Source organism: Lepidochelys olivacea (assembly GCF_965140295.1).
Source record: "Lepidochelys olivacea isolate rLepOli2 genome assembly, chromosome: 2".
NCBI lineage: Eukaryota > Metazoa > Chordata > Testudines > Cheloniidae > Lepidochelys > Lepidochelys olivacea.
In genome coordinates this window covers 198,485,275-198,510,447 of record NC_140412.1, presented here as the reverse complement: position 1 = coordinate 198,510,447, position 25,173 = coordinate 198,485,275, and the positions used below count along the sequence as shown (strand labels likewise).

Genomic DNA, 25,173 nt, shown 5'->3' with positions numbered 1-25,173 from the left:
GGTTGTAACATGGGGTACTGTGTGTTACAATATATACTCAGACTTCAACCGTGGCTGCTAAATTTTTTGAAAATACCATCTGTCCTGGGCACATCCAACCCAGTGCTACAAGGCTTGAACAGGACTGTTCCTGCAATCGCTGCTGCCTAGGGACACTGTGGTGCTGGGAACTGGAACTGAGAGTGGGGAGACTGAGAACACATGACACACAAAGCTACTCTGGCACCCTAGAGGAAGTCACCTGATTCAGATGCTTTGAGCTGAGGAACTGGGGGGTGGGGTAGGTAGAAGGAGTAGACTAAGACTAGCCTTTGGAGGAAGGGACTGGGTAAGGATGACACTTGTACTGGCTGGACAAGGCTGGGGAAGAAATGGAATGGCGGGGGGGGGGGTGGAGAAGTCAGATTAGAGAAGGAATTTGGAGGAGGGAGATTAAAAGATTGGAACTATCTGAACAAGGAAACTGAGTGTCATGGAGTGAATGGGACAAGGAACCTCAATAAACAGACTGGGACTTGTTAAGGAGCCTGGAGAGAAAGACAGAGGCTGGGCAAGGAGAGAAAAAGCACATGGAGACTTTGACAAGGAGCCAGAAAGATGGGGGAATGGTACTGAAAAGAGACAGGACTAGCTGTCAGAAAAAATCCAGAGAGGACACAGGCAGAAGGGGTCAGGCCTTGGGGGAACAGTGGTAAATGACTCTAGCCACCCTTAAGTCATACCCTCTCAAGAACATAGAACTGAACCCAAGATTCCTGACCCGCAACTTTCCTCTGCTCTTAGCAAGCATTTGTGAAACCCAATGGCAAATTGTGTCATTTCCCCTCTAGTGGCAGGTCCACATAGGATAAACTGCTACCAACATCACTATCATCTTAGGTGAAATAGCAGAGGTGGTGTAGTGGATATAAAGGTTCCAACCTTGCTGATGACCCACGTAGGGAACAGCATGATTGCCTATGCCATTATATGTTTTTTCCAGGGTGGGGTTTGGGTTGGTTTTTTTGTTGTTGTTTTTTTAAGGTTAGGAAGTTATACATTGACAAAAAAGAAAACTATATTAAGTAGTACATAAGTTAAAGCAAAGCACTAAAATGAAATGCCAAAACTAAGTGACCTGTGCAACCTTAACTCAGCCCCTCAAGTTGTATGTACTGATAATGTCTTTAGTCACATCATCACATACTATTTTTTCCATGGAAATCTTGTTTCATTCAGTGCAGAGGATGGGCCCTGTGCATCGGATTAATCAGGGCTGTGTAGTGAAGGAGGCTGTTGTCTGCAGTACCCGACTCATTTGATGGAGAAGTTTGAAGGTGTATAATTAATGAGGCAGGGGATTGCAGGAAGAAGAGGGATGGTCTCATGGTTAAAGCAGCTGAGCGCTGCCCTGGAGACTTGATTTCTATCCCTGAAACAGAGTTCCTATGTGATTCTAAGCAAGTCCCTTAAAACAAACTTTTCACAGGTGGCCAGTACCTGGTCCTGAGCATTCAGAGCTCCAGTTGAAGTCAATGGGAGTTGTGCTTTAAAAATATGAAATGCTAAGTACTCTGAAAAATGAGTCCCTAAGTGCCTCAAATTGGGCATCCACAGTTAGTGGATACTTTTGACCCTACTCTGTGCCTTAGTTCTCCATCTGTAAAATTGGAGTTAGTGCCACCCCCTAATTTCACATGGGTGTTGTGAAAATAAAGCTGATAATGTTTGTGAAGCACTCAGCTGCTTCAAGTGCCATAGAAAGCCCATGAGGAAATTATTAATTCTGACTTCAGAGCAGAATCTGAATAGGAGGATATGAAGATCAGACAAAAATATCGAATAGCTGCTCACTAAGTGAGCACTGGCCATTCTGTACACTAAAAGAGGCAGAGCTCAAGTGGGGAAAAATAGTGTGCAGTCATGTAATTCAAGACTATCATAATGCATACATACAAGCATGCCTTATTTCTAACTTTCATTAACTTTTAAGTCCTTGATTTTGCAACCTTAAAAGTTTTAAATTATTTTTTGTCTAATTTATACAGACGCTAAAAAGGTTGCTAAGCATAGCTATCAGTCTCATTTGCTTTAAGTGTGAAGAATTCTAATGTGCACAGGCTGCTAGTATGATCATAGATACAAATCAATGTTTTGCTGAAGTTCTACAAAACTCTTAATCTAGGCCCAAAACACCTGAGTGATCATAGTGCCTCCAGGCAAGTCAGTCTCAGCCACATTGCTGTTCTTCTCTATTTCATGGGAATTGGGCCTGTGGCCAGGCCTTCTCAGTTCAGAGATCTTCATGTATAGAGCCTCCTCTTAGAGATGTCTGCCAGAGTTCCTCAGGAGTCATCCTCAAGAATTACTGTAAGACCTCAGGTTTCAGAGTAGCAGCCGTGTTAGTCTGTATTCGCAAAAAGAAAAGGAGTACTAGTGGCACCTTAGAGACTAACCAGTTTATTTGAGCATTAGCTTTTGTGAGCTACAGTTAAGAAGTGGGGTTTTTTTTACCCACGAAAGCTTATGCCCAAATAAATCTGTCAGTCTTTAAGGTGCCACCAGACTCCTCATTATGTGAATGTAAATCCCCTATCTTATTTGCCTTCTTACTTTGTTTGCTTTCGCTTAGGGAACCTTGATTTCTTTCTCTGTGACTCATTAGATCTCTGTGATGAGTATTGAGGTATGTACTGTGATGACCGGGGCTGAACAGCAGTTGAGGGCTGTATTTTTATCTTGTAGGCTGGCATGTATATCCCTCGGGAATGAAGGGTCACCCGAGAATCTTTCAAATGTGTGAAGGGACACACCTTTTTGGCAAACAGCTTCGTTCCCTCAAAGGGAAAGTCCTCCACCATGGTTTGGATCTCTTTAGAGAAGTCGGACAACTGTAGCCACTAAGCCCTTCTCATAACACAACCATGGAAATTGAATGTGCCGCCATGTCTGCCACATCTAATTCAGACTGGAGAGGCTTTTTCACCAACTGGTCCTCATTAATTGTGGCCATAAACTGGTCTCTGTGGGAGTCTGGGAGCTGATCAATAAAGGAACCTAGCTTAACATTGTTCTGGTAGTCATATACCAGGCCTTATTGGCCAAAATTAGCCAATCAGAACTGAAGAGTGGCTGATTAATACACTTTTCTGCTGAACAGGTCCAAGCATTTTTCGGTCATATGGGGTGGATTTAAACTGGTATTTGCAAGTCCCTAGAATTAACCACATCCACAATGATAGAATTTAGAGGTGGGTGGGAAATAAAACGCATTTTGTGCAGGAGAAGGGCATGGAATTTTTAGTCTGCCCACTCGCATGTCAGCGGGATGGATGCAGGAGTCTGCCATATAACTCTGGCAAGATCCAACAGTGCCTCATTAACGGGAAGAACATCCACCAGTTTGTGGTAAGGCTCAGTCACTTCGTTCAGCTGTATTTGCAGGGCATCTGCCACTCTCTGAGCTGAGTCCTAAATTATTTAAAATCATCGACTATGGATAGTGGAGAGGGCATCACCGCATCATCAGGTTAGGATGATGAGAGATGAGCTTGAGGGGTGCCTTCCCTTTCCGCCTCAACTTCAACTTCCTCCCCCAGTTGCTTCGGAGGTTCTGAACTCTTTGATGCCGCAGCTGAAAGAGGGTGTGTCCTTGCCACACTAGGGGCCTGGGAGGCTTGTTGCCTTTGAGCCTGCCTGGGGCCCCAGTACAGCCATTGAGAATATGTGGCTGGCAGTCGTATCATGGTTGCCCAAACCATAGAGATTGAGAGGCGGGATGACGTAAGCCTGGTATCCATAATGAAATTGGGACCCATATGGCGGGTAGGACGAGCGGTGGGAACCTATATCCTCTCACTCACTCACTGACTCTGGTCTGATGAGAAGAAAAGTGGTGCATGGCATGGATATCTCATGGAGTCTAATGCTCTGGGAGAACTTGGCACCGGAACCCTGGTACTGAGTAGTGGCGAGTCCAGCACGTTGGACACCAAGAGATCAGTTGTGCAGTGGAAATCCGATGGCGCGGACAACGTTAATGCCACTGGTTGTTGGTGCCAAGAGGCTTGTACTGACTGAGTCAGAGATGTGGACCTAGTCATATGGTTGGTGGCACGCACATTTGGGTTGGTGCCGGTGACAGCATCAATGTAGCCTTCCCCAGGGCAAATCTTCCATGCTTTTCATGCCCCCCGCGGTACTGGTACTTCTTTGCCAATGCCCATTGGGTCTTTGAACAGACTGATTTGCTCTGTTGGCTCAGTACCGCGCCTGCCCTCTAGATGGCTTCAGTGCTGTTGGTACCAATGACACCAATGGAGCCAGAAATCATTTCTGGCTCGATCAGGGCTCATTACGAGGACTCAGACATTTTCTTAGCGGTCTTGAATGAGTGACTCATCTCCTTGGGATCTCTCGCCTTCAACATAGAAGGTTGCGGTGATGGCTTTCATCAGGACTCTGGGGGCTGAAGGGCTGATTCCAGGAGCAGGAGTTTAAGCATTAACTCTGTCCTTCCTGGATCTGCTTTTAACTGCAGTCACCAACCACACTTCTTTGGATTGTGCTTTTTCCCCCAGGCAACGAACGCACTGCAAATGTCCATCTCTCACTGGGGTGGATTCTTTTCAGCTATGGCACTTTTTGAAGCCTGAAAAGCCAAGCATACCCTTGTCCAACTGGGTCGCTCTCTCTCACCCCCCACACCGGGGTTGGCAGGAGGCAACCATTTTCTACTTCCCCCCCGCCCCCACTTTTCTTTTTTTGGCACTGGGCAACTAAAAACAAACAAGGTACTAAAAGAAAAAGGTTGCAAGGGAAGCTAAAATTTGCAAAATATAGGGAGTTAACAATTCATGACTGGACAGCTCTTAGCTCAGGCTCTAATCAGGGGTGGTTGAGAAGGAACTGAGGAGGAAATGCCTACTCACACTGGCTAGCCTCATGGCAGGCGGGAGCCATAAGTTCGAGGGAGGGACAGACCGCTATTGAAATTCTCTGATCCGCAGTGTGGGGGGGTGCACACACCTACAGTGGAGCACCCATCAGGACACTACTCCAAAAAAAACAAAAAAAAAACCACACACACACTTATTTTATTGAGGTAGTGCACAACAGCACCAGTTAGGAGCAGGGTATTATTGTGCTGGTATATATGTAGATATTGCATCAGTCTCAAAAATCTTGGCTTTTGATTTTGCCATTATGTTGTTTAACCCCAGTCTGAGCAGATCTAGGACACTGTAGATCTGTGCCCTGTTTGTGCCCTGTGTGAGCACTAGTGCTTACACAATTGCTACCACTGGTAAATTGTACCAGTGGAGATTCTTTAAAATATTAGTATAGACATTGTTACAGAATGCATAAACTGTTTTAGCAACTTTCTAACCTGATCATTGCTATCACTTAAAAGATGCCAATGTGGTTTACTCAGCCACCGTATACAAGCCGTCCATATCTGCTTCCCCACTTCATCCAAGACCTCATTTTCTATTGCTTTTTCTCTCCGTGAGCATCTTATCACAGAGTAACAAAACTAATATCAAGCTGCATACAAATCTGTGGTACCAAGAGCACTGAGTAACCTACAGTGTAGAAGACACTGTGCTGACACCAAAGAATAAGTATCAGCCCCACAGACTTTACTTTGTTTAGGCCTCCTTCAGTGCTTAAATATCAAAATGAAAGGGGTCTCAGAGGGCACTAGCAGTAACCTGTGTACACAAGAGCACTGGATGCTTGTTGACATAGAGAGAGAGAGATGAAGGCTATAATACAGCAAGTGAATTAACACTTTTCTGGAGAAGTTCCAAATTCCTTGAACTCCATACTTGACCCCTCAGTAAGCAGGAAAAATAGTTGGTACAGGAAGAACGAAGAAATAGTAACAGAATTTAAAACATTTATTTTCGGGATGTTCTGTACTTGCATTAAGGATAGTACTTATTATAGCTACAGAAATAAATTTCTCCAGCAAGAAAAAGTAATGAAAGATTTAATACCCAATATTTTCTAAGGGTGTTGCCCATTTACCACTGACAATTCCACTGACGCCCATTTAATATTTTACCACATTAAACTATAGGAATTTACTCATCTCCCTAATCCACTGTAGTTGATCAGTGTCTGCAGGTTCACCTGAGTTTAAAGTAAAAACAGCTGGCATCGAAAGAAACTCTTGCTGCTGAGTTTTTACACTTGCAGAAAGCAGGCCTTCTGTAAATTGTGCACTGAATAGGTCATACTGGTAGTTATTTACAGATATTTTCTCCTCTCCCACATTAAGGAAGCTGCTTGTCAGAAGAAAACCCTCTTGAAGATTTTTCAATGTCAAAGTAAAACATATGTAGCTTCTCTCCCCATTCCACCTTTTAAAATAATTTATTTGCTTTCAGATATTTAAGTTATTTGAAAAAAAGAAACCTAGCCATGTATATTGAGATGCAGCATATCTCCATCTAGATGTGAAGATTTAGTCAGCTGCCATTTACTTACAGCTGACAATATGTTATATAAAAGAAAAAAGATAAAGCTTTAAAGGTAATCCCTGTGATTTTGCAGTTTTCAAAATTCGCTTCAATCCCGTCCCCTCTTCCACAAGGAAGGAAAACCTGCTCCAAGATATAGGACTATACTCAGTGTTGTGAGGGGGACTGCTCTATCCCTGCTCAGCCCTTTTGTCTTTGGCCTACCACAGCATTGCTGTGGTCACTGAACATTACTGTCCCTATTGAAGGATAGAAGTCTTGCTCCACATTGGCCTGAACTCTGCCCCGTTAAATTTTTTTGCCAACTAAGCCAAACACAGAGAAAAGGAAAAGAGCAACTTGAAATCTGTTTCCTCCACAAAGGGTGGTGGCAAGTCAGCTACTCTAGCAGTTCTGCAAAGGCAGCGAAGTAGTAACAGGTGACCCATTCTGGGAAAATACTACTACTTTCGCCTCTATAAGGATCCAAAAGCACCTTGCAAACATTTATTAAGCCTCATAATGCCTTATGAGATGGGCAAGTATTATTCCCGTTTTGCGATGAAGAAAGAATCAGATGTTAAACAATTTTCTAAAGGTCACAGACAGAGTCTGTGGCAGAGGTAAAAAACAGAACCCTGACATCCAAGCTAGCCTAGAGGACTCAATCTAATAAGTTATTTCAACACTAAGGCTGTTTTCTTAACCAAAAAAGTGCAATTTCCAGAAATGTTTTAAATATATGTATTATGGCAGTTGTAAAGAAAGATTTCGTTTAAAAAAAAATAAAGGAAATTGCTTAGTGCTGCTGTTCATTGCTCTCCATATACGTGCATGTTAACGAGAGCCGTGTAGTGAAGGGAAATAGACCTCTCATGCTGTAAAGTTATATTAAGATTTTAAAAACCACTTACTCTCTAGTTCTTCTTTCTCAAAGTTTGTGTTGACAGTAGAGCTAGTTTTGCCCATATCCACAACAGCTTCTTCATCATGACCCTAAAGAAACAAAAACACAATATGGATATGATTCACTTTCGATAACCCAACCAGAAATCCAAACTCATTTCTATCATAACAGGTTACACTCAGACATACAATTTATAAAGACAGCTGATATCAAATTCCTGCTTCAGAAGTTGTTTTACATCCATTTTCTGATATAATAATAAAATAAAAGAGTCCAACTCTTGGAGGAGGAAGAGGAGTTATATGTAGAAATATCTTTTCATTTTCTGTGAAAAAAATCCTTTTACTACTGAAGGAAATTATTCTGCTTGTAGGAAGTATCACTATGATGAAAACTAGGAATCCTATTCATCATTAAAACAACTGAAGTTATCTAGTAGTAAAGGGGAGCTTACAAAACATTTAATTTAGATTGAGAGGACCCATACCCTGTACCTTTTGTACATATACATTTATCCTTTGGCTGAATGCGTTTCTCATGACAAAACAAAAATGGATCCAGCTGTCCTGACAACAGCACAAAAAACTTTAGAGCCCAGTATTGGCGAACGCCACGTTAAATTAAATAGGATAGATTAGGGATGCAGCACAGGTGACTTATTTGTATTATAGTAGCTCCTAGGAGCTCCACTCCGTGACCAGAAGGCCATTGCACTACGTGCTGTACAAACACAAAACAAGACGACAGTCATTGGTACGAAGAATTTACAATCTAAGTAGAAAACAAGAAGAGTTAGATACGGATAGATGGGGGCGGTACAAGGAAACAATGAGATTGTAGTGATCAACATACTAGGCAGTGGTCTCAGCACACCAACAGACTAACCGTTGTCAAGTTTTCTGTAAGTATCATAACCAAGGAGAGTTTTAAGGAGGGATTTGAAGGTAGATAATGAGGTAGCTTTGCAGATGTTTATGGGGAGCTTCTCGTAAGCATGAAGGAGAATATATAAAGGTGCTTGTTAAAATTTCAAACAAGTGAGTGATGACAGCTGACATGTGGCTAATCAGAGGCAGGAGTCGGCCTTTTGCTGTTGAACAAAAGACAGGTAGAGGAGGTATAGGGTGTTAAGGCCTTAAATGGGAAGGCAAATAGCTTATGCTTCCAGGTCACAGTGCCTCTAAATAAACGCATTGCAATATTGTTGAGCTGGCAGGCAGAAATATCAGACTGTCTTCATAAAACGCTAGGCCAAAAAAACTTAAAATAGTTCAGAAAGAGTTTAAATTCTCCAGACAACTGGGGGGGTGGAGCTGGGAGGGAGGTAACATGGGAAGTGTTCAAATTCACAGAATAACTGGATTTTTTTCAAGGTTCTAGATTGCTCCTCCTCAAGAAATAAACAAAGTTTAAGGATAAAAGATACTGACAAGAAGTTTACATTCAACAGTGGAAGAAGCCCACCTAAATAAGATAACCTGTGCTGGTTTATTAAAAGACTTAGCCCTGGTCTACACTACAGGGTAAGGTCGAATTTAGCCGTGTTAAATCAATTTTATAATGAACATGTCTACACAACCAACCCCATTCGGTCGACCTAAAGGACTCTTAAAATCTACTTCTGTACTCCTCCCCGGCAAGGGGAGTGGCACTAAAAATCGACCTTGCTGGGTCCAATTTGGGGTAGTGCAGACGCAAATTGATGTTATTGGCCTCCGTGAGCTATCCCAGAGTGTTCCAATGTGACCGCTCTGGACAGCACTTTCAACTCCGATGCACTAGCCAGGTACACAGGAAAAGCCCTGGGAAATTTTGAATTTCATTTCCTGTTTGGTCAGCGTGGAGAATTCAGCAGCACAGGTGACCAGGCAGTCCCCCTAGAATCGCAAAAGAGCTCGAGCATGGAGCAAACAGGAGACAATGGATCAGATTCCTGTATGGAGAGAAGAAGCTGTGCAGGCAGAACTCCAATCAAAGAAGAAATGCTAATATATATGCCAAAATCGCACAGGGCACGATGAACAGAGGCTACAACAGGGACACACAGCAGTGCCGCGTGAAAGTCAAGGAGCTCAGGCAAGCCTACCAAAAGACAAAGGAGGCAAACTGTCGCTCTGGGTCAGAGCCCCAAACATGCCGCTTCTATGATCAGCTGCATGGCATTCTAGGGGGGACCCCTACCACTACCCCACCACTGTCCGTGGACACCTGCAAGGGGGGAGTCTCATGCAGCACAGAGGAGGATTTTGTGGATGAGGAAAAGGAGGAGAAGGAAAATGAAGCAGTGAATCTGTTCTCCCCGGCAGCCAGGACCTTTTCATCACCCTGGAGCCAATACCCTCCCAAGGCGGGACCCCCGACCCTGAAGGCAGAGAAGGCACCTCTGGTGATTGCACACTTGTAACTACAGTACAGAGTTTAAAAGCAATAGTGTTTAATGTCTGATTTGCCCCGACAACTTGGGATGCATTTGTGGCCAGTACAGCTACTGGAAAAGTCTTAATGTGTCTGGGGATGGAGCGGGAATCCTCCAGGGACATCTCCATGACGCTCTCCTAGAAGTACTCTGAAAGGCTTTGCAGAAGGTTTCTGGGGAGGGCTGCCTTATTTCTTCCTCCATGGTAGGACACTTTACAACACCAAGCCAGTAACAAGTAGTCTGGAATCATTGCAGCACAAAGCATGGCAACGAATGCTCCTGGGTTTTGGTCCCATTCAAGCAACATTCAGTCTTTATATTTCTGTGTTAGCCTCAGGAGAGTGATATCTATCATTCATGGTCACCTGGTTAAAACAGAGAAATTTTTGTAAGGGAACAGTAAAAAGCCCCATTCCTGCTGGGCTGTTTGCGCTTGGCTAAAAAGGATCATCCCTTAGCCACGCGGCAGGGGGGAGGGGTGAAGGGATCATCTCAAATAGCCACCCGGAGATCACCTCCAAAAAAAGATCACCTCCACCCGAAAACCACAGCCCCTCCTTTTAAATGGCAAACCCAACCGGCATTGCTTGCTGTAGGAAAGGAGGACGCTGCAGTTTGAAAACATTCCCACATGTTATGAAGGCGTTAGAAGCCAAACTCGTGTACCCTTTGGCTTACCATGGCTGCCTGGAAACCGAATTCTGTTGCCCAGCCATGTGTATTGTGTCACCATACCAGCAGGCGCTCAATATAAAAGGCAAAATGTGACCTTGTACCAAAAGCACATGTGCTGTCCGCTGTGAATTGCTTGATTCACTGTGAGAAAGAGTCTCCCTTTGCTCTCAGAAACGTATCATCTTAAATTTTACTCTCCCTTTTATCCCCCTGCAGGTGCAAATGTTTCTGTGCTCCCCCATCATCTCCATCCCTGAGGTTATCGCAGATTAGAATACGAAAAAAATGCACTTGCAATTACATGTTTTCTGAGCTCATGCAGCCCTCCCGCACTGATAGGGCACAGCTGAATGCATGGAGGTATTCAGTGGCAGAGTCCAGGAAAGCACTAAGTGAGCGTGATGAGAAGAGGCAGGATGCAATGCTGAGGCTAATGGGGGAGCAAATGGACATGCTCATGCGTCTGGTGGAGCTGCAGGAAAGGCAATGAGAGCACAGCATCTACTGTACAACCACCTGCCCTCCTCCCCAAGTTCCATAGCCTCCTCACCCAGACGCCCAAGAATACGGGGGAGAGGGAGGCTCTGGGCACCCAGCCACTCCACTTCAGAGGATGGCCCAAGCAACAGAAGGCTGGCATTCAAACAGTTCTCATTTGTAGTGTGGCTACAATAAGCAATGTGCCCCTGTCCTTCCCTCCTCCCCCACCCCACCTGGTTTACCTTATCAGTTATCTTGCTTGTTTTTTTTTTTTAATTAAGAAAGAATGAATGCATGTTTCAAAACAACAGCGACTTTATTTCCTTTGCCAGCTGTGATTGAAGGGGGGAGTGTGGTTGGCTTACAGGGAATTAAAATCAACAAAGGATCTGGGTTTGGATCAAGGAGAAACACACACAACTTTCACACCGTAGTCTGGCCAGTCATGAAACTGGTTTTCAAAGCCTCTCTGATGCGCAGTGCACCTACCTGTGCTCTTCTAATCGCCCTGGTGTCTGGATGTTCAAAATTGGCAGCCAGGCGATTTGCCTCCACCTCCCACCCAGCCATAAACGTCTCCACCTTACTCTCACAGATATTATGGAGCACACAGCAAGCAGTAATAATAATTGGAATATTGTTCATGCTGATATCTAACCTAGTCAGCAAACAGCGCCAGCGAGCTTTTCAACATCCAAAGGCCCATTCTACCAGCATTCTGCACTTGCTCAGCCTATAACTGAGCTGCTCCTTACTACTATCCAGGGTGCCTGTGTATGGATTCATGAGTCATGGGAGCAAAGGCTAGGCTGGGTCTCCAAAGATAACTACTGGCATTTCAACATCCCCAACAGCAATTTTCTGGTCTGGGAAGTAAGTCCCTTCTTGCAATTGCTCAAACAGCCTGGAGTTCCTAAAGATGCAAGTGTCATGCACCTTTCCCGGCCATCCCACGTTGATGTCGGTGAAACGTCCCTTGTGATCCACCAGTGCTTGCAGCTCCACTGAGAAGTACCCCTTGCAGTTTATGTACTGGTAGGCTAAGTGGTCCGGTGCCAAGGTAGGGATATGCATTCCATCTATCACCCCACCACAGTTATGGAAACCCATTACAGCAAAGCCATCCACTATGACCTGCACATTTCCCAGAGTCATTACCCTTGATAGCAGATCAGTGACTGTACTGACTACCTGAATCACAGCAGTCCCCACAGTAGATTTGCCCACTCCAAACTGATGCCAGACTGACTGGTAGCAGTCAGGCGTTGCAAGCTTCCATAGGGCTATGGCCACTCGCTTTTCAACTGTCAGGGCAGCTCTCATCTTGGTATTCCTGCGCTTCAGGGCAGGGGAAAGCAACTCTCAGAGTTCCAGGAAAGTGGCATTATGCATGCAAAAGTTTTGCAGCCACTGGGAATCATCCCATACCTGCAAGACTATGTGGTCCCACCAGTCTGTGCTTGTTTGTCAAGCCCAGAATCAGTGTTCCACTGTATCACCAGCCCCACTGCTACCATGATATCCCAATTGCCACATCCCGTACTTTCAGGAACGTCTCTGTCCATGTCCTCCTCACAATTGTCCTCGTGCTGCCGTCTCTTGGCCAGGTTCTGCACAGACTGCAGTATAATGCACAAAGTGTTTACAATGCTCGAAACAGCAGCGGTGAGCTGAGTGGGCTCCATGCTTGCCGTGCTATGGTATCTGCATGGGTAACCCAGGAAAAAAGGCACAAAATGATTGTCTGCAGTTGCTTTCACGGAGTGAGGGAGGGAGGGGAGACTGACATGTACCCAAAGCCATCCACGACAATGGATCAGGCATTGGGAGCTTAACCCAGAATTCCAATGGGCAGCAGAGACTGCGGGAACTGCAGGATAGCTTCCCTCAGTGCACCGCTCTGAGAGTCGATGCTAGCCACGGTAGTGGGGACACACTCCGCTGACCTAATGTGCTTAGTGGGGACATATACAATCAACTGTATAAAATCAACTTCTAAAAATCGACTTTTATAAAATCAACCTAATTTCGTAGTGTAGACATACCTTTAAGAACTAAAATTCATCCAAAAACTGTGGAAAAATATTCTTAACAGCATACTTTTGTAGACAGCATCTATGTAAGCTACTCCAGCATGAACAAATAGTATTTGAGAGTCAAAGTCTCTCTGCAATTGATCTGTACAACTTAAATTATGCTACATCAAGGCCCTTTTCAGATTGTTGTGGTGAAGGGGCTTGCATATTCCAGTGATGCTCAGAGCTATGTTTTTGGGAGCTTCATGCTCCTGGTAGGGTCTCCCAACGTGAATAGGTGTGAGGGGAGGTCCCAGGCAAAGCACAGTCCAATCTCCCAAGTCCTCAACAGCGGATCAGGCAGCAGAGGTTCTTTGGATCTCAACGGCTCTGAAAGCAGATGAAGGCTGCAGCAAGGTGGAGATCTCTAGCTGTCTCGGACTTTCCCTGCCACTGGGCCCCAGACCTCCAGCTTGTCATGATCATGTGGTCTTTGTAGGGGCACCAGCTTGCCCACTTCAAAAGAAATCACGCGCAAACTTCTACCATGGGAGATAACATCTTTCCAACCTTCCAAATCCTGTGGCAATAGACTAGTGGTGACGGGGACAGGATTAGTGAATCTAGCAGTCCCTAGCCACAAATCTGCACATAGGTGGCAATTGTTAGATGGTCGTCTGGCACCTGGATTGAGACAGAGATGTAAATCAGCAGCTACTATCATCACTGACCAGTCCTCTTTAGGACCCCTTCTGCTCACCCTGCACAGGGAGAGGGCTAGAAAAGGTGCCCCAAACCTAGGCTCTCTCACCCACTCCTGGCTGGATTACCTGGTTCAATGGGATCACTCTGCCTGCAGTCAAAGCTATAAGACAGTGACTTTTGCTACATGGAATGTTCGCACCCCGATGGAGAACAAAGATAATGTACAACTGGAAAGAAGAACTGCTATCATCGCCAAGGAACTTGCAAGATAACACAGACATCGCTCCCCTGAGAGAGACAACATGCCCAAATGAAAGTCAACTGAGAGAAGAAGGTGGAAGCTAGACCTTTTTCTGGAAGGTCAGAGGACAGGCATATTCATGGTATCACTTTTGCAAGTAGGAATAAAGTTTGTCAGTCAGCTTACAGAATTTCCTGTGGAAATCAAAGAACGTCTTATGACTCTTTGCCTTAAGCTCAGAAACAACCAGTCTGCTGTTGTCATCGGTGCATATGCTCCAACACTTGATGCTGTCGAGGATACCAAGGAACAATTCCATATGGATCTTGACAGAGTCCTGACCAACACTCCCAAGGATCATTCTCCTCCGAGATTTTAACACTAGAGTCAGACATGAGTCAGATCTCTGGAATGGCACTATTGGAAAAGGAAGAGTAGGAAAGGCCAACTCCAACGGCATCCTCCTCCTGAGCAAATATGTAGAACATGCCCTGGTCATCACGAACATCCTCTTTAGACAAAATGACAAATATAAGACCACCTGGAGATATTCCCGCTCCAGGCATTAGCGCCTTCTTGACTATGCTATTGTTAGGCTCGAGATTGGAAGGATGTCTGCATCACAAGGGCCATGCCTGGAACCGATGACTGTTGGACAGACCATTGCCTTGTTAGAGCTACCATGAAAATCCCAATCACCTCAAGGCATTGCAAGCAGGCAAAATCAGTACAAAAGAAATTCAACGTCAAGTCCCTCGAAAATACAGTGACTCAGGAGAAACTTCAGTAGTGTCTCCAAGAGAGGTTTGCCGCTATGCCTAGAGCTGACGATAATGAAAATTTCTGAAAAGGATTAAAAACTGCCATTCTCTCAGCATATGCGGAGTCCATTGGCTATGTCACCCGCCATCACCAAGATTAGTTGGATGAAAATGATGCTGAGATTCAGGGTCTGCTCGACCAGAAAAGAAAAGCTGATTGCAAATGGCAAAATGATGTATTACATGAGCAGGCCAGCGGGGAAGAGTCATACAAGCAACTCAAGGCTAAAGCCCAAAGAAAATTCATGACATCAAAAATAAGTGGTGTCGAGAAAAGGCCAAGGAGATTGATAAACATGACATAAGGAACATTTTTCAGACAATAAGAGCCATTTATCATCCATGGCCCCACACCACTCCGAGCCCAAGACGAGTCAATGTATTTTAAGGACAGCAAAGCCAGGTGGAAGGAGCATTCTCAGGAGTCAATTCTCTTTATCTATACCTCAAGGATGGAGAATCTCTTGCCGACCCCCCGGCCCCATTACACAAACCAAGAACCACAAGGCAGCAGGGCCAGATGGCATATCACCTGAAGTCTACAAGTTTTGAGGTGAAGAACTGTTAAGGAAGCTCCACAAAACTACTACTTCATATTTGCTATAGTGAGAAGATTCCAGAAGACCGAGAAATGCCAATATTGTAACAATCTTTAAGAAAGGAGATAACTTTCACACTCCAACTTTTGCTATCTACAGCAGTGAAAATTCTTGCTCATATCCTCTTAAACTGATTACTTCCTCTTGCTGAGGAAATATCACCAGAATCTCAGTGTGGTTTTAGACCATCCTGCAGGACAACCAACAGGATCTTCGTTGCCTGCCAAATCCAGAAAAAAAGTCTTGGGAGCAAAATAAGGACCTGTACATGGCCTTCACGGATTTGACAAAGGCCTTCGACTCCATGAACCGGGAAGCCCTGTAGAAGGTGCTGGCCAGATTTGGCTGCCCTCCCAAATGTATTAATGTCCTAAGGCTTCTCCATGATGGTGGAGTGTGCAGTAATTGGAGGAGCAGGCATCTTCGCCAGGTTATAGCACTCCCTGATGCAGGACGTGATCCATGATGAAATTCACTTTGAAAAGGCAGGAAGACCTTTCATCCTGTCCACCACAAATAACTGGACCGACTCTTAGAATGGCTTCATTCCCTCAGTGTAGAAAGCTAGTGTTCTGCAGACATCCAATGAGTGAATCCCTTTGCTCCCTGCCACTCCAAGGAGACTTAGGATGGAATACTGGGAGGAAGATGTCCTGGTTAATGGGAAACTGGGAGACCACCTTCAGGACAAAAGCCAGGTGGGGTCTGAGCCGAAACTTGCCCTTACAGAACACAGTGTAAGGGGGCTCTGATGTCAGGGCCTTGAGCTCAGATACCCTCTGGCCGAGGTTATCGCTACCAGAAACACTACTTTGTATGAGAGATAGAGCAGGGAGCATGTTGCCAAAGGTTCAGAGGGTGGACCCATGAGTCTGGAAAGGACCATACTGAGGTCCAGTCTGGGACCAAGTGCCAGACCTGCAGGTATAGTCTGTCGCGACCGTTAAGGAAGTGACTGAGCATAAGGTTAGCAAAAACCGAGTGGCCCTCTGCTCCTGGGTGAAAGGCAGAGATGGCAGCCAAATGAACCCTTACTGACTACATGGACAGCCCCTGCTGCTTGAGATGGAGGAGATAGTCCAATATAAGTGGCACGAAGGTGAGTGTCGGGGGCAAACAGTGCTGCGCCAACCAGACTGAAAATCTCTTCCACTTGGCAAGGTAGGTAGCCTTGAGGCTGAGGGCTGGTGAAGGGAACCCCTGCACATACTATTTGTGGGTCGAGCCACCACTGGAGGGAGTCAAGTACCCTGTGAGGCAGGACTGGCCAATACACTAACACTAGCCACAACTGAAGACGTCGAAGTCAGAGTCTGGCATGCTGTACTACGTAGGTACAAGCCGCCATGTGTCCCATGAGTTTCAGGCAATTCCTTGCTGTGGTGGTGAACTGCCTGAGACCACATACATCGCTGCTGCTGAGGGACCAAAACCTTGCTTCCAGGAGGTATGCCCTGGCTTGTGTCAAGTCCAGTACTACCCCTATAAAGTCTATCCTCTGAACCAGGGACAGCATTGATTTCCCCTCGTTCAGAAGAGGCCCAGTTCGTTGAACGTTGCTCTTATGAAGTCAACTTGTACCTTGACGACTGGCTCATCAAGGGCTGCTCCAGGTCTCAAGTGGAGGCACAAGAACACCTGTACCTGCCATCTGCGCAGGAATGCAGCCATGACTGCCATGCACTTGGTAAAAACACGTTGCACTGCTGACAGGCCAAAAGGGAGGACTATGAACTGTAGTGGGTGTTCACCACAAACCTGAGGTATTTTTTGTGGGACAGAGTTATTGCTATGTGAAAGTACGCATCCCTCAAGTCGAGTACAGCATACTAGTCTCCTGGATCTGATGAAGGGATGATGGAGGCCAAAGAGACCATGCAGAACTTGAGCTTCTAGAAACCCTTGCCCTTCTGCTCCTGAGAAACCTATTCCACTGCCCCTAGCGAAAGGAGTGAGTGCACCTCCTGTATCAGGAGTTGCTCTTGAGAGGGGTCCCTGAAGAGGGACGGGGCAGGACACAGAATTGGATGGAATATCCCCTCTTTACTGTGAGGAGCACAGAGCGGTCCAAAGTGATACAGGACCACGCATGATAGAAAGGGGACAGTCGGGAGGAAAAGGAAAAGCGGGGTAGATCCAGTTTTTGTTCTGGTGCACCATCCTCTACTTCAAAAGGCTGGTTTGGGGCTGGAAGTTGGTTTAGGATTGCCAGAGTCCTGGCCTGAGGACAGGTACAGCCTTTTTCTGATGTTCCTATTCCTCCTCCAGGAGCTGTCCTGTCGGTAGAACCGCAAAAGGAGATTGAGGCCTAAAATGCTTCTGCTGCATGGCGGGAGTGTGTAGGCCCAAGGATTTGAGGGTGGCTCTAGAGTCTTTTAGGCTGTGTAGCCTTTTATCTGTCTTTTCTGACAACAGAATCACATCGTCAAAGGGGAAGTACTGTATGGTCTGCTGGAACTGGAGCCCCTTTTCATGGCCACCTCTGTAGCCATGACTCTTGTGGCTGCATCAGCACTGTCCAGCACAGCCTGGAGTGAAGCTCGGGAAATTAGCTTATCCTCCTCAACCAAGACCGAAAACTCGGCACAGGAGTTTAGGGGCGAGCAGCTCCACAAATTTTGCCATTGCCATAGAGGTATTAAAAGAGTACCGGCTGACAATGGCCTATTGGCTGGAAATGCGGAGCTGCAATCCACCCATGGAATAGACCTTCCTCCCAAAAAGGTAAAGTTTTTTAGCCTCCCTGTTTTGGAGGGGGGGGGGCGCAGAGGGGCCTCGAAAACCTTGCTGCTCGCGTTGATGAGCAGCTTCCACAACAAGGGACTCAGGCTGCGGGTGGGAATAAAGACGTTCATAACCCTTAGAGGGCACAAAATATCACCATTCATTGCGCTTGGCAGCGGGCGGCAATGATGCTGGCATCTGCCACAGGGTTTTGGTGGTGTCCGCAATAGTTTTTATAAGCAGTATGGCAAATACGGGAAGGTCCAGAGGGCGCGAGGATATCCACCATGAGATCGGAGTCCTCCACCACCACCTCTGCCTTAGTGCCCAGTCTCTGGGCAACGCAGCACAGCAACTGCTGCAACACCAGATTGTCTTTGAGTGCTGGGACTATGGCAGTGCCAGCCAGCACCTCCTCCAGCAATGACAAGGAGGAAGCCCCAAAGAACGGAAGCTGCTCCTGGCCATCAGCACCCAAAGTATTCTGTGACTCTCGGGGATCCCATGCAGGAGCAGACACAGATGGTGTGGTGCTTAGTGCTGAGGCTGTCGGCACCAAACTCAGTGCCAGGATCAGCATTGGTGGCACCACCGGTGGCGCTGTCAGAGCCAAGGTCGCTGTTGGTGCCGCAGGAGCTGCTGTCAAAGCCTGTGCCGGCAATAGCAGTGCTGCTGGCGCCGGTGCTAAAGCCACAGCTGGTGCCAAAGCCAGTGCCGGCGACAGTGCCGCAGCCGATGGTGTTCATGTCAGTGGTTCAGTGGCTGGTCGCTCAGCTGGTGGGAGAAAGGAGGCCAAAGCCACCAAAGTTGCCGCTGAGCCAGACCCTTAGTTCCCTCCCTGGCTCTGGTGAAAGGCCCAGGGAGTCCAGAAGGGCCACTCAGAAAGGTTCTGCCACAACGGTGGCCACGGCACCGGACAAGCCTGACTCTCCCGCCGCAACCTGGACCTCCTACTCTTATTGGAGCGGTAGGAGTCTGACTCCAACTCTGAGGTCTCCCAAAAGGAAGACGACAGAAGAATTATGGTTCGGGGCACAGAGTGTCAGGAACTTGGGGACTGACTAGGTTCTCTCTCCGGAGCTGTTGGTGCTGGAGGGTGCCAGGACATCATTGCCAGCTTCCCTCTTGATTGCACCTATGGCCGCAGTAGGGCAGACAGGGCCGAAGTCACCCCTGTCCTAGGGGGTGAGAATGACGCCATGAGATACAGCAAGTCTTGAGCTGCCTTGAAAGCCTCTGATGTTGAAGGGAGCGGCAGCTGCTGGCCAGTAGGCTCCAGCGATCACGGTGGGCCCAGACTCAACTGCCTCACCTGGGCAGGAGTCGACACAGCCCTGACCAGGGACCTGGTGCTGTGGCCCAACTGGGGTCTCTCAGCCACCAGCTCCTTAGATTTAGCCAGGGGAGAACACCCCCTCTCCAGCAACTGGTGCCTGTCCACCAATTGGCCACGGGAGAAGCCATGCCGATGCCAAGCGTCTCAGGAGGAGACCTTTTTCGGCACCAGTTCCCAGGATAACAGTGTTGGGACACACTGTGCCGACAATGACGTGCTGGGTGCGGGATTCCCCGACCCAGGGTCTGAGTGGGGGGCAAAGAGCTGCCTCCATTAGGAGAACCTGAAGCTGCTGTTCCCTTTCTTTAATAGTTCTGGGATGGAACTTGTGGCAGATCCTACACCGTTCCTTTCGGTAACCTTCCCCTAGGCACCTTAAACAAGAAGCGTGGGGGTCATTCTTTGGCATGTGCTTAGCGCCCACCTCACAGGTTTTGAACCCCCAGGGACCGCAGCATACCCTGGTTCCAGGGAGTTGGAAAGGTGAAGGGGTGGAGAACCCCCAACTAACTACTATACAATACTAACTAAAGAAAAACTATATATACAAAAACGGAGATAAAGACACTTGCTAAGCAAGGGCTATGGGACGTTCCAGCTAACTGTCACTGGCGGCAAGAAGAAACTGAGGGGGTGATGGGTCGGCAGGGCTCTAAACTGAGCGGGGGCATCCAGGCCAACATGACAGGCTGCTATGGGAAAAATCTTCCGGCTGCCATGCACTTGCACGCACACACCTCAGATTGGAATGGACATGAACAAGGATCTGAAGAAGAAATGTCCATACCTACTGCAGGCGGATCTGTGGTTCCAGGATCAGATTCCTGAGTCATCTCAGGACCCATATGTAAATCCATGGTAGAGATCATCCTCGAATCGAGAGATCACTGATGACAACTACATCAAGGCCTTCTCTAGACCAGCAATGGGCTTTGAATTTCCAAAAACTGAACATCCATCTTAATATCAATAATTGGGACCACAACTGTAGATGGGCTTTTGACTTTTTACCACCATGTTGGCCAGACGTGTTCTGAGCAGAATTAGATAACCGTGTATGGCAGGATGCCATTACAGATCATCCCCTTGTCACACAGCAAGGCCCCTTTAGGTACACTGACCTCACCTCCCTCTAGTGGGGTTCAGCAACAAACACTCACTTCCAGAGTCTTTAAACAATGTTTTCCCTACAGGGGTCTAATTTATTATACAGATAAATTATACTTTAATTTCTTCTAGAGAAGCTTATACAACTTCCCCAGAAGAGCCCTCCTTGAAGTTCAGGGGTCTTAACAGCCCTTCTTGGGGCTGGCGAATTTCAGTCCTGGTGCTGCTGCCCACACACTCTCCAATCATGTTCCAGGGTCTTTCCAACCCTCCTTCTTGGGAACAATGGGACTTCCTGTCAAGCTTCTCCCTATCTGGCCAAGGAGGCCCAGAGCACGCCTTGTTGGTCTGTGCTCATGACCTCAGGCCAGCTGTGGCTTCCAACCAGCTTTTCCTCCAGCTGGCCCCTTTTCCAGCAGACAGCAATCTTCCTTCACTGGTCTCTCTCTATTCCAGGGTCATGTGCCCTCTTACTTCTGTCCGTCCCCTCCCAGGGCCAGGAGTGGGACCGCGGCTCCAGGGGAAGAGTAGTGGATGTGGCCAGGGCTGGGAGCATCAGCCGTGGCCAGGAGCAGAGCTGGGTGACGTTCCCTCCCCATCCCTCCCCCGAACGTTCCTCTGTGCCCCCTTGGGGGAGCGCACCCCACAGTTTGGGGACCTCTGCTCTATTCTGAGGGAAGAGGAAAAATATATACAGCCTTCCTTCCCAGAGCTGATTCTGGCTGGCTGGGAGTGAGAGGAGCCTAACCCTCTTTACAAGGCTGCTGGTTCTGGGCCCTTAGAGGAATAGAAGCACAGGTCTTCCAAAAACACAGACTACGCCCTCAGGGAGGCTTCCTCTCTCCCCATATCTGCCTTTGTCATTTTCCTAGACTCTTGGGTAACAAACCTTAAAGAGGCCATGCCATGTGAAAGGGATGGGGTAATGCCTAAGCCCTTAAGGGGACAGTCCACCTTGTCACACAGTGGTTACAAGGCCATCAAGGGTCTACACCCATACTCTCTACCACTGCTAATGCTACCTCAAATTTCATACTGTTCATAGTATTGAAGAAAAACGCTGATTTAGACACTGCCATAGAAATGCATACCTACAGAACATGCCTCCTCTTTACAACATATTAAGGGAGAGAACACATGGCTAAGGCAAAATTTAAAAAAATTAAAACAAAAAAACCCCACAATCCTCTCACTCAGAGGGAATACTAATTTTATGTTTTATATCTTACATTTATTTGACAGCATTCTGCTATCTGAAAATGCTAAGATCAAAACTGTGGTGAAAGTCAAAACTATCTGTTAGGGTTAGACAACTTCAAATAGTCCCTAGTTCTCAGATTATACCACTTGTGTTTTGGGCCCTGTAACCTTGACTTCCTTCTGACCAGCCTTTTAACGCTATATTTGTTGTGCACTACCATCTTAAGAGATGACAGCTGCTACTCTTATGTCACGTTTTGACATTCAATGTATTAATGGGTTTCCTAGACATTTAGTGCAAACCAAGCCCTCTGTTTAGCAGTCAAGTAATCTAAGCATTCATTTTTGGAACATTTGAGGAACAGGAGTGAGTGAAAATGGTATATTCACCTTCTTTTGAAGAAACATAAGTTTTCATCCACTTTTTAAACCTTTGTGGTAAGTCCCCTGTTAGACATACCCAAGAAACTAAGATCAGGTGAATTCTCCCTCCCCCATCCCACCAGCCCTCTCATCCGGTCTAAAATTAGGGTTGCTGTGCCAGGGCAGACAGTTCTATTGTAGGTGGCCAGTGCCCTCTGCAGTTTAGTATAATGCGTCCATTGAATCAGGAAGCTACCTCTGCCCTGCAAGAAGTGCACAACCTGCTTGACTGCAGATTTAGTTAGAGAATACAATCCAATTCAGAGCCAAGTTAGTTCTAGTTTTTGGGTTGTATCTGATTCTATTTCAGGATCTTCTTCTGATTCTTTAGAATCTCAGAATTAATTGTTCCCAACATACAAGTTTACCCAAATCAGATTTCAATTTGCAACCACTGTTCAACATCAAATTCCTTTCCTGTAAACAAGGGCCAAGCTAGTCATCCCAAGTTTCCATAGCTGCACACCAACTATAGCATTTACAATAACTTTAATTTCTTGTTCAACACCACACACACACACACAGAGAAACTATACCAAGTAAACTTGCACCTCTTTCTACCGCAGACAGGACACATTTTTGTATAGTATATTTCATATTAACAGTGTTCCAAACTGCTGTATAGTTATGGATAATAAAAGAAATGCACATTAACTAACAGTGGGAGAAAAATTATGAAGTATATGCAGGGGAGAAAAATGAAAGTTATGAAAGTTGCGATATTACAACAAAAAAACTTCAAATCCAGACTCCAGCAAGAGACTGCTGAATTGGAATTCATTTGCAAATTGGACACAATTAACTTAGGCTTGAATAGAGACTGGGAGTGGCTAAGTCATTATGCAAGGTAACCTATTTCCCCTTGTTTTTTCCTACCCCCCCCCCAAACGTTCTTGTTAAATCCTGGATTTGTGCTGGAAATGGCCCAACTTGATTATCATACACACTGTAAGGAGAGTGATCACTTTAGATAAGCTATTACGAGCAGGAGAGTGGGGTAGAGGGAGGTATTTTTTCATGCTTTGTGTGTATAAAAAGATCTTCTACACTTTGCACAGTATGCATCCGATGAAGTGAGCTGTAGCTCACGAAAGCTTATGCTCAAATAAATGGGTTAGTCTCTAAGGTGCCACAAGTCCTCCTGTTCTTTTTGTGAACACAGACTAACACGGCTGCTACTCTGAAACCTGACCACTGTTAATACACAAAGGGGAAAGAGGTAGTGCTAGTTATGCAGAGAGAAAAGTAGAGGTAGAAAGAACTGCAACGCAGGCTGGTGCAAATGCATGATGGGTTTATAAACAAAAGGCAATTCAGAATAGGATCCTGAAGACTGTGGTATTCAAGGGCATTTCTGGATGTACAGTTTTCTGTACATACTAGTCTGGACAGCATGGTCTTGGGGAAGATAGAGAGAAAAGGAAGTATAATTACGATGGCATAGATTAAAGATTTGAGGAGGTTTAGGCAAAGTAGCATCTAACGGGCAAAGTTGTGGAAATGACAACAGCCATTTATTAACATAAGAGACGTGGCAGAAGTTCAGAGTCAAGAAAATGCCATAGTTAAAGAAGTTCAACTTTGAAAAAAGGTTAAATAACTTGTTCCATTCAAGTTCTCATACTGTTCCCATCCATATGATAGCTAAGCAGATTCCAGAAGTACACTTAACCATGTGATTGCTATCTGTCATGTGTACACTCTCGCCTTCCTCCCACAATTCCCAGGGGAAATATCGGGGGGGGGGGGGGGGGGCTTTCATTTTTATTTCATTTCATTTTGTGATGTAACCTGCACTGTTAGTGAACGTAGTGTAAAAAAGTGCACCCTGGTAATATATCTAGGGGAAAGAACAATGTAATGCATTGATCCAACAGGAAGGAAAAGCCTGGAAAGAGTAGTGTTGAAAAAGACCTACAGGATCATGTGAAGACACGTTTGCAATTCAATATGGCTGCAAATTAGCCCAATGTAATATTGAGCTAAACAGACAATGGTATAACATCACAAAAGCATGGAGACAAGTACAGTAATTATCTATGAACTTCATCATAAAAACCCATTGAAGTCAATGGCAAAGCTCCCACTGACTTTCATGATGCAGGATCAGGGTTTACATGACTCTGGTGCAACCACATCATATTAATTAAATCCTGGGCAACCCATTATCAGAAAGACAGACAAGTTGAAAGAAAAATTATTAGAAGGAAGGAATAAAGGAAGTATTACAAATGAATAAAAATTTAAATTATGCCTCTTGAGTATGCTTAAGGACACAACAGTCCAGTATGTGACGCTACGGTATCAAAAAACACAAATTAAACTGAAAATAAATCTCCCCCTATTAACTTCTTTCAGTTACAGTATTTGAGCTGTTACTTTTAACTATATTGGGTATAAGATTTTCAGAGAAAACTGATTTTCAAGTCAGCTACATTGCTTTAATATGGTGCTTGTGTCCACTGTCCTAAAGGAAAAGTTTTAGAGAACCAATTGAATAGAGTTTTGCCAAAACTATTGTGAAAGTCCACAGTGTATTGCAGGAGTGACCACCCTGTGGTTCCAGAGCCATATGCGTCGCTTCAGAAGTTAATATGTGGCTCTTTGTCTAGGCACAGACTCCGGGGCTGGAGCTACAGGCGCCAACTTTCCAATGTGCCAGGGGGTGTTCACTGCTCAACCCCTGGCTCTGCTACAAGCCCTGCCCCCACTCCACCCCTTCCTGTCCCCTCCCCCTCCCACCCCAAAGCTTCCTACACACCATGAAACAGCTGATTGGCAGGCATGGGGAGGGAGAGGGAGGCGCTGATCAGCAGGGCTGCCGGTGGGCAGGAGGCACTGGGAGCGGGGGGGCGGGGAGCTAATGGGGGGCTGCTGGTGTATTACTGTAGCTCTTTGGCAACGAACATTGGTAAATTCTGGCTCCTTCTCAGGCTCAGGTTGGCCACCCCTGGTGTAATGGCAGATAGAACAAGTTGAGAAACTTATTCCACTTTTAGGTTATTTTTACCACCACATTTTGAACCTGTATTTTGCAGGTTCACTTAAGCTGACATTACTATTTACCATCCTTTG

General features: G+C 46.0%; 1 protein-coding gene across 4 annotated transcripts in view; it reads right to left on the bottom strand.

Annotated features, from left to right (window-relative positions):
• Positions 1–25,173, bottom strand: part of SLC4A7 (solute carrier family 4 member 7) — a 160,151-nt gene that overhangs the window by 74,845 nt on the left and 60,133 nt on the right. For all 4 annotated transcript variants that reach the window (XM_084619519.1, XM_084619516.1, XM_084619518.1 and 1 more), the window contains exon 2: positions 7,361–7,442. In XM_084619519.1, the coding sequence (XP_084475645.1) occupies positions 7,361–7,442 (82 nt within the window). The remainder of the gene's footprint in view (positions 1–7,360; positions 7,443–25,173) is intronic.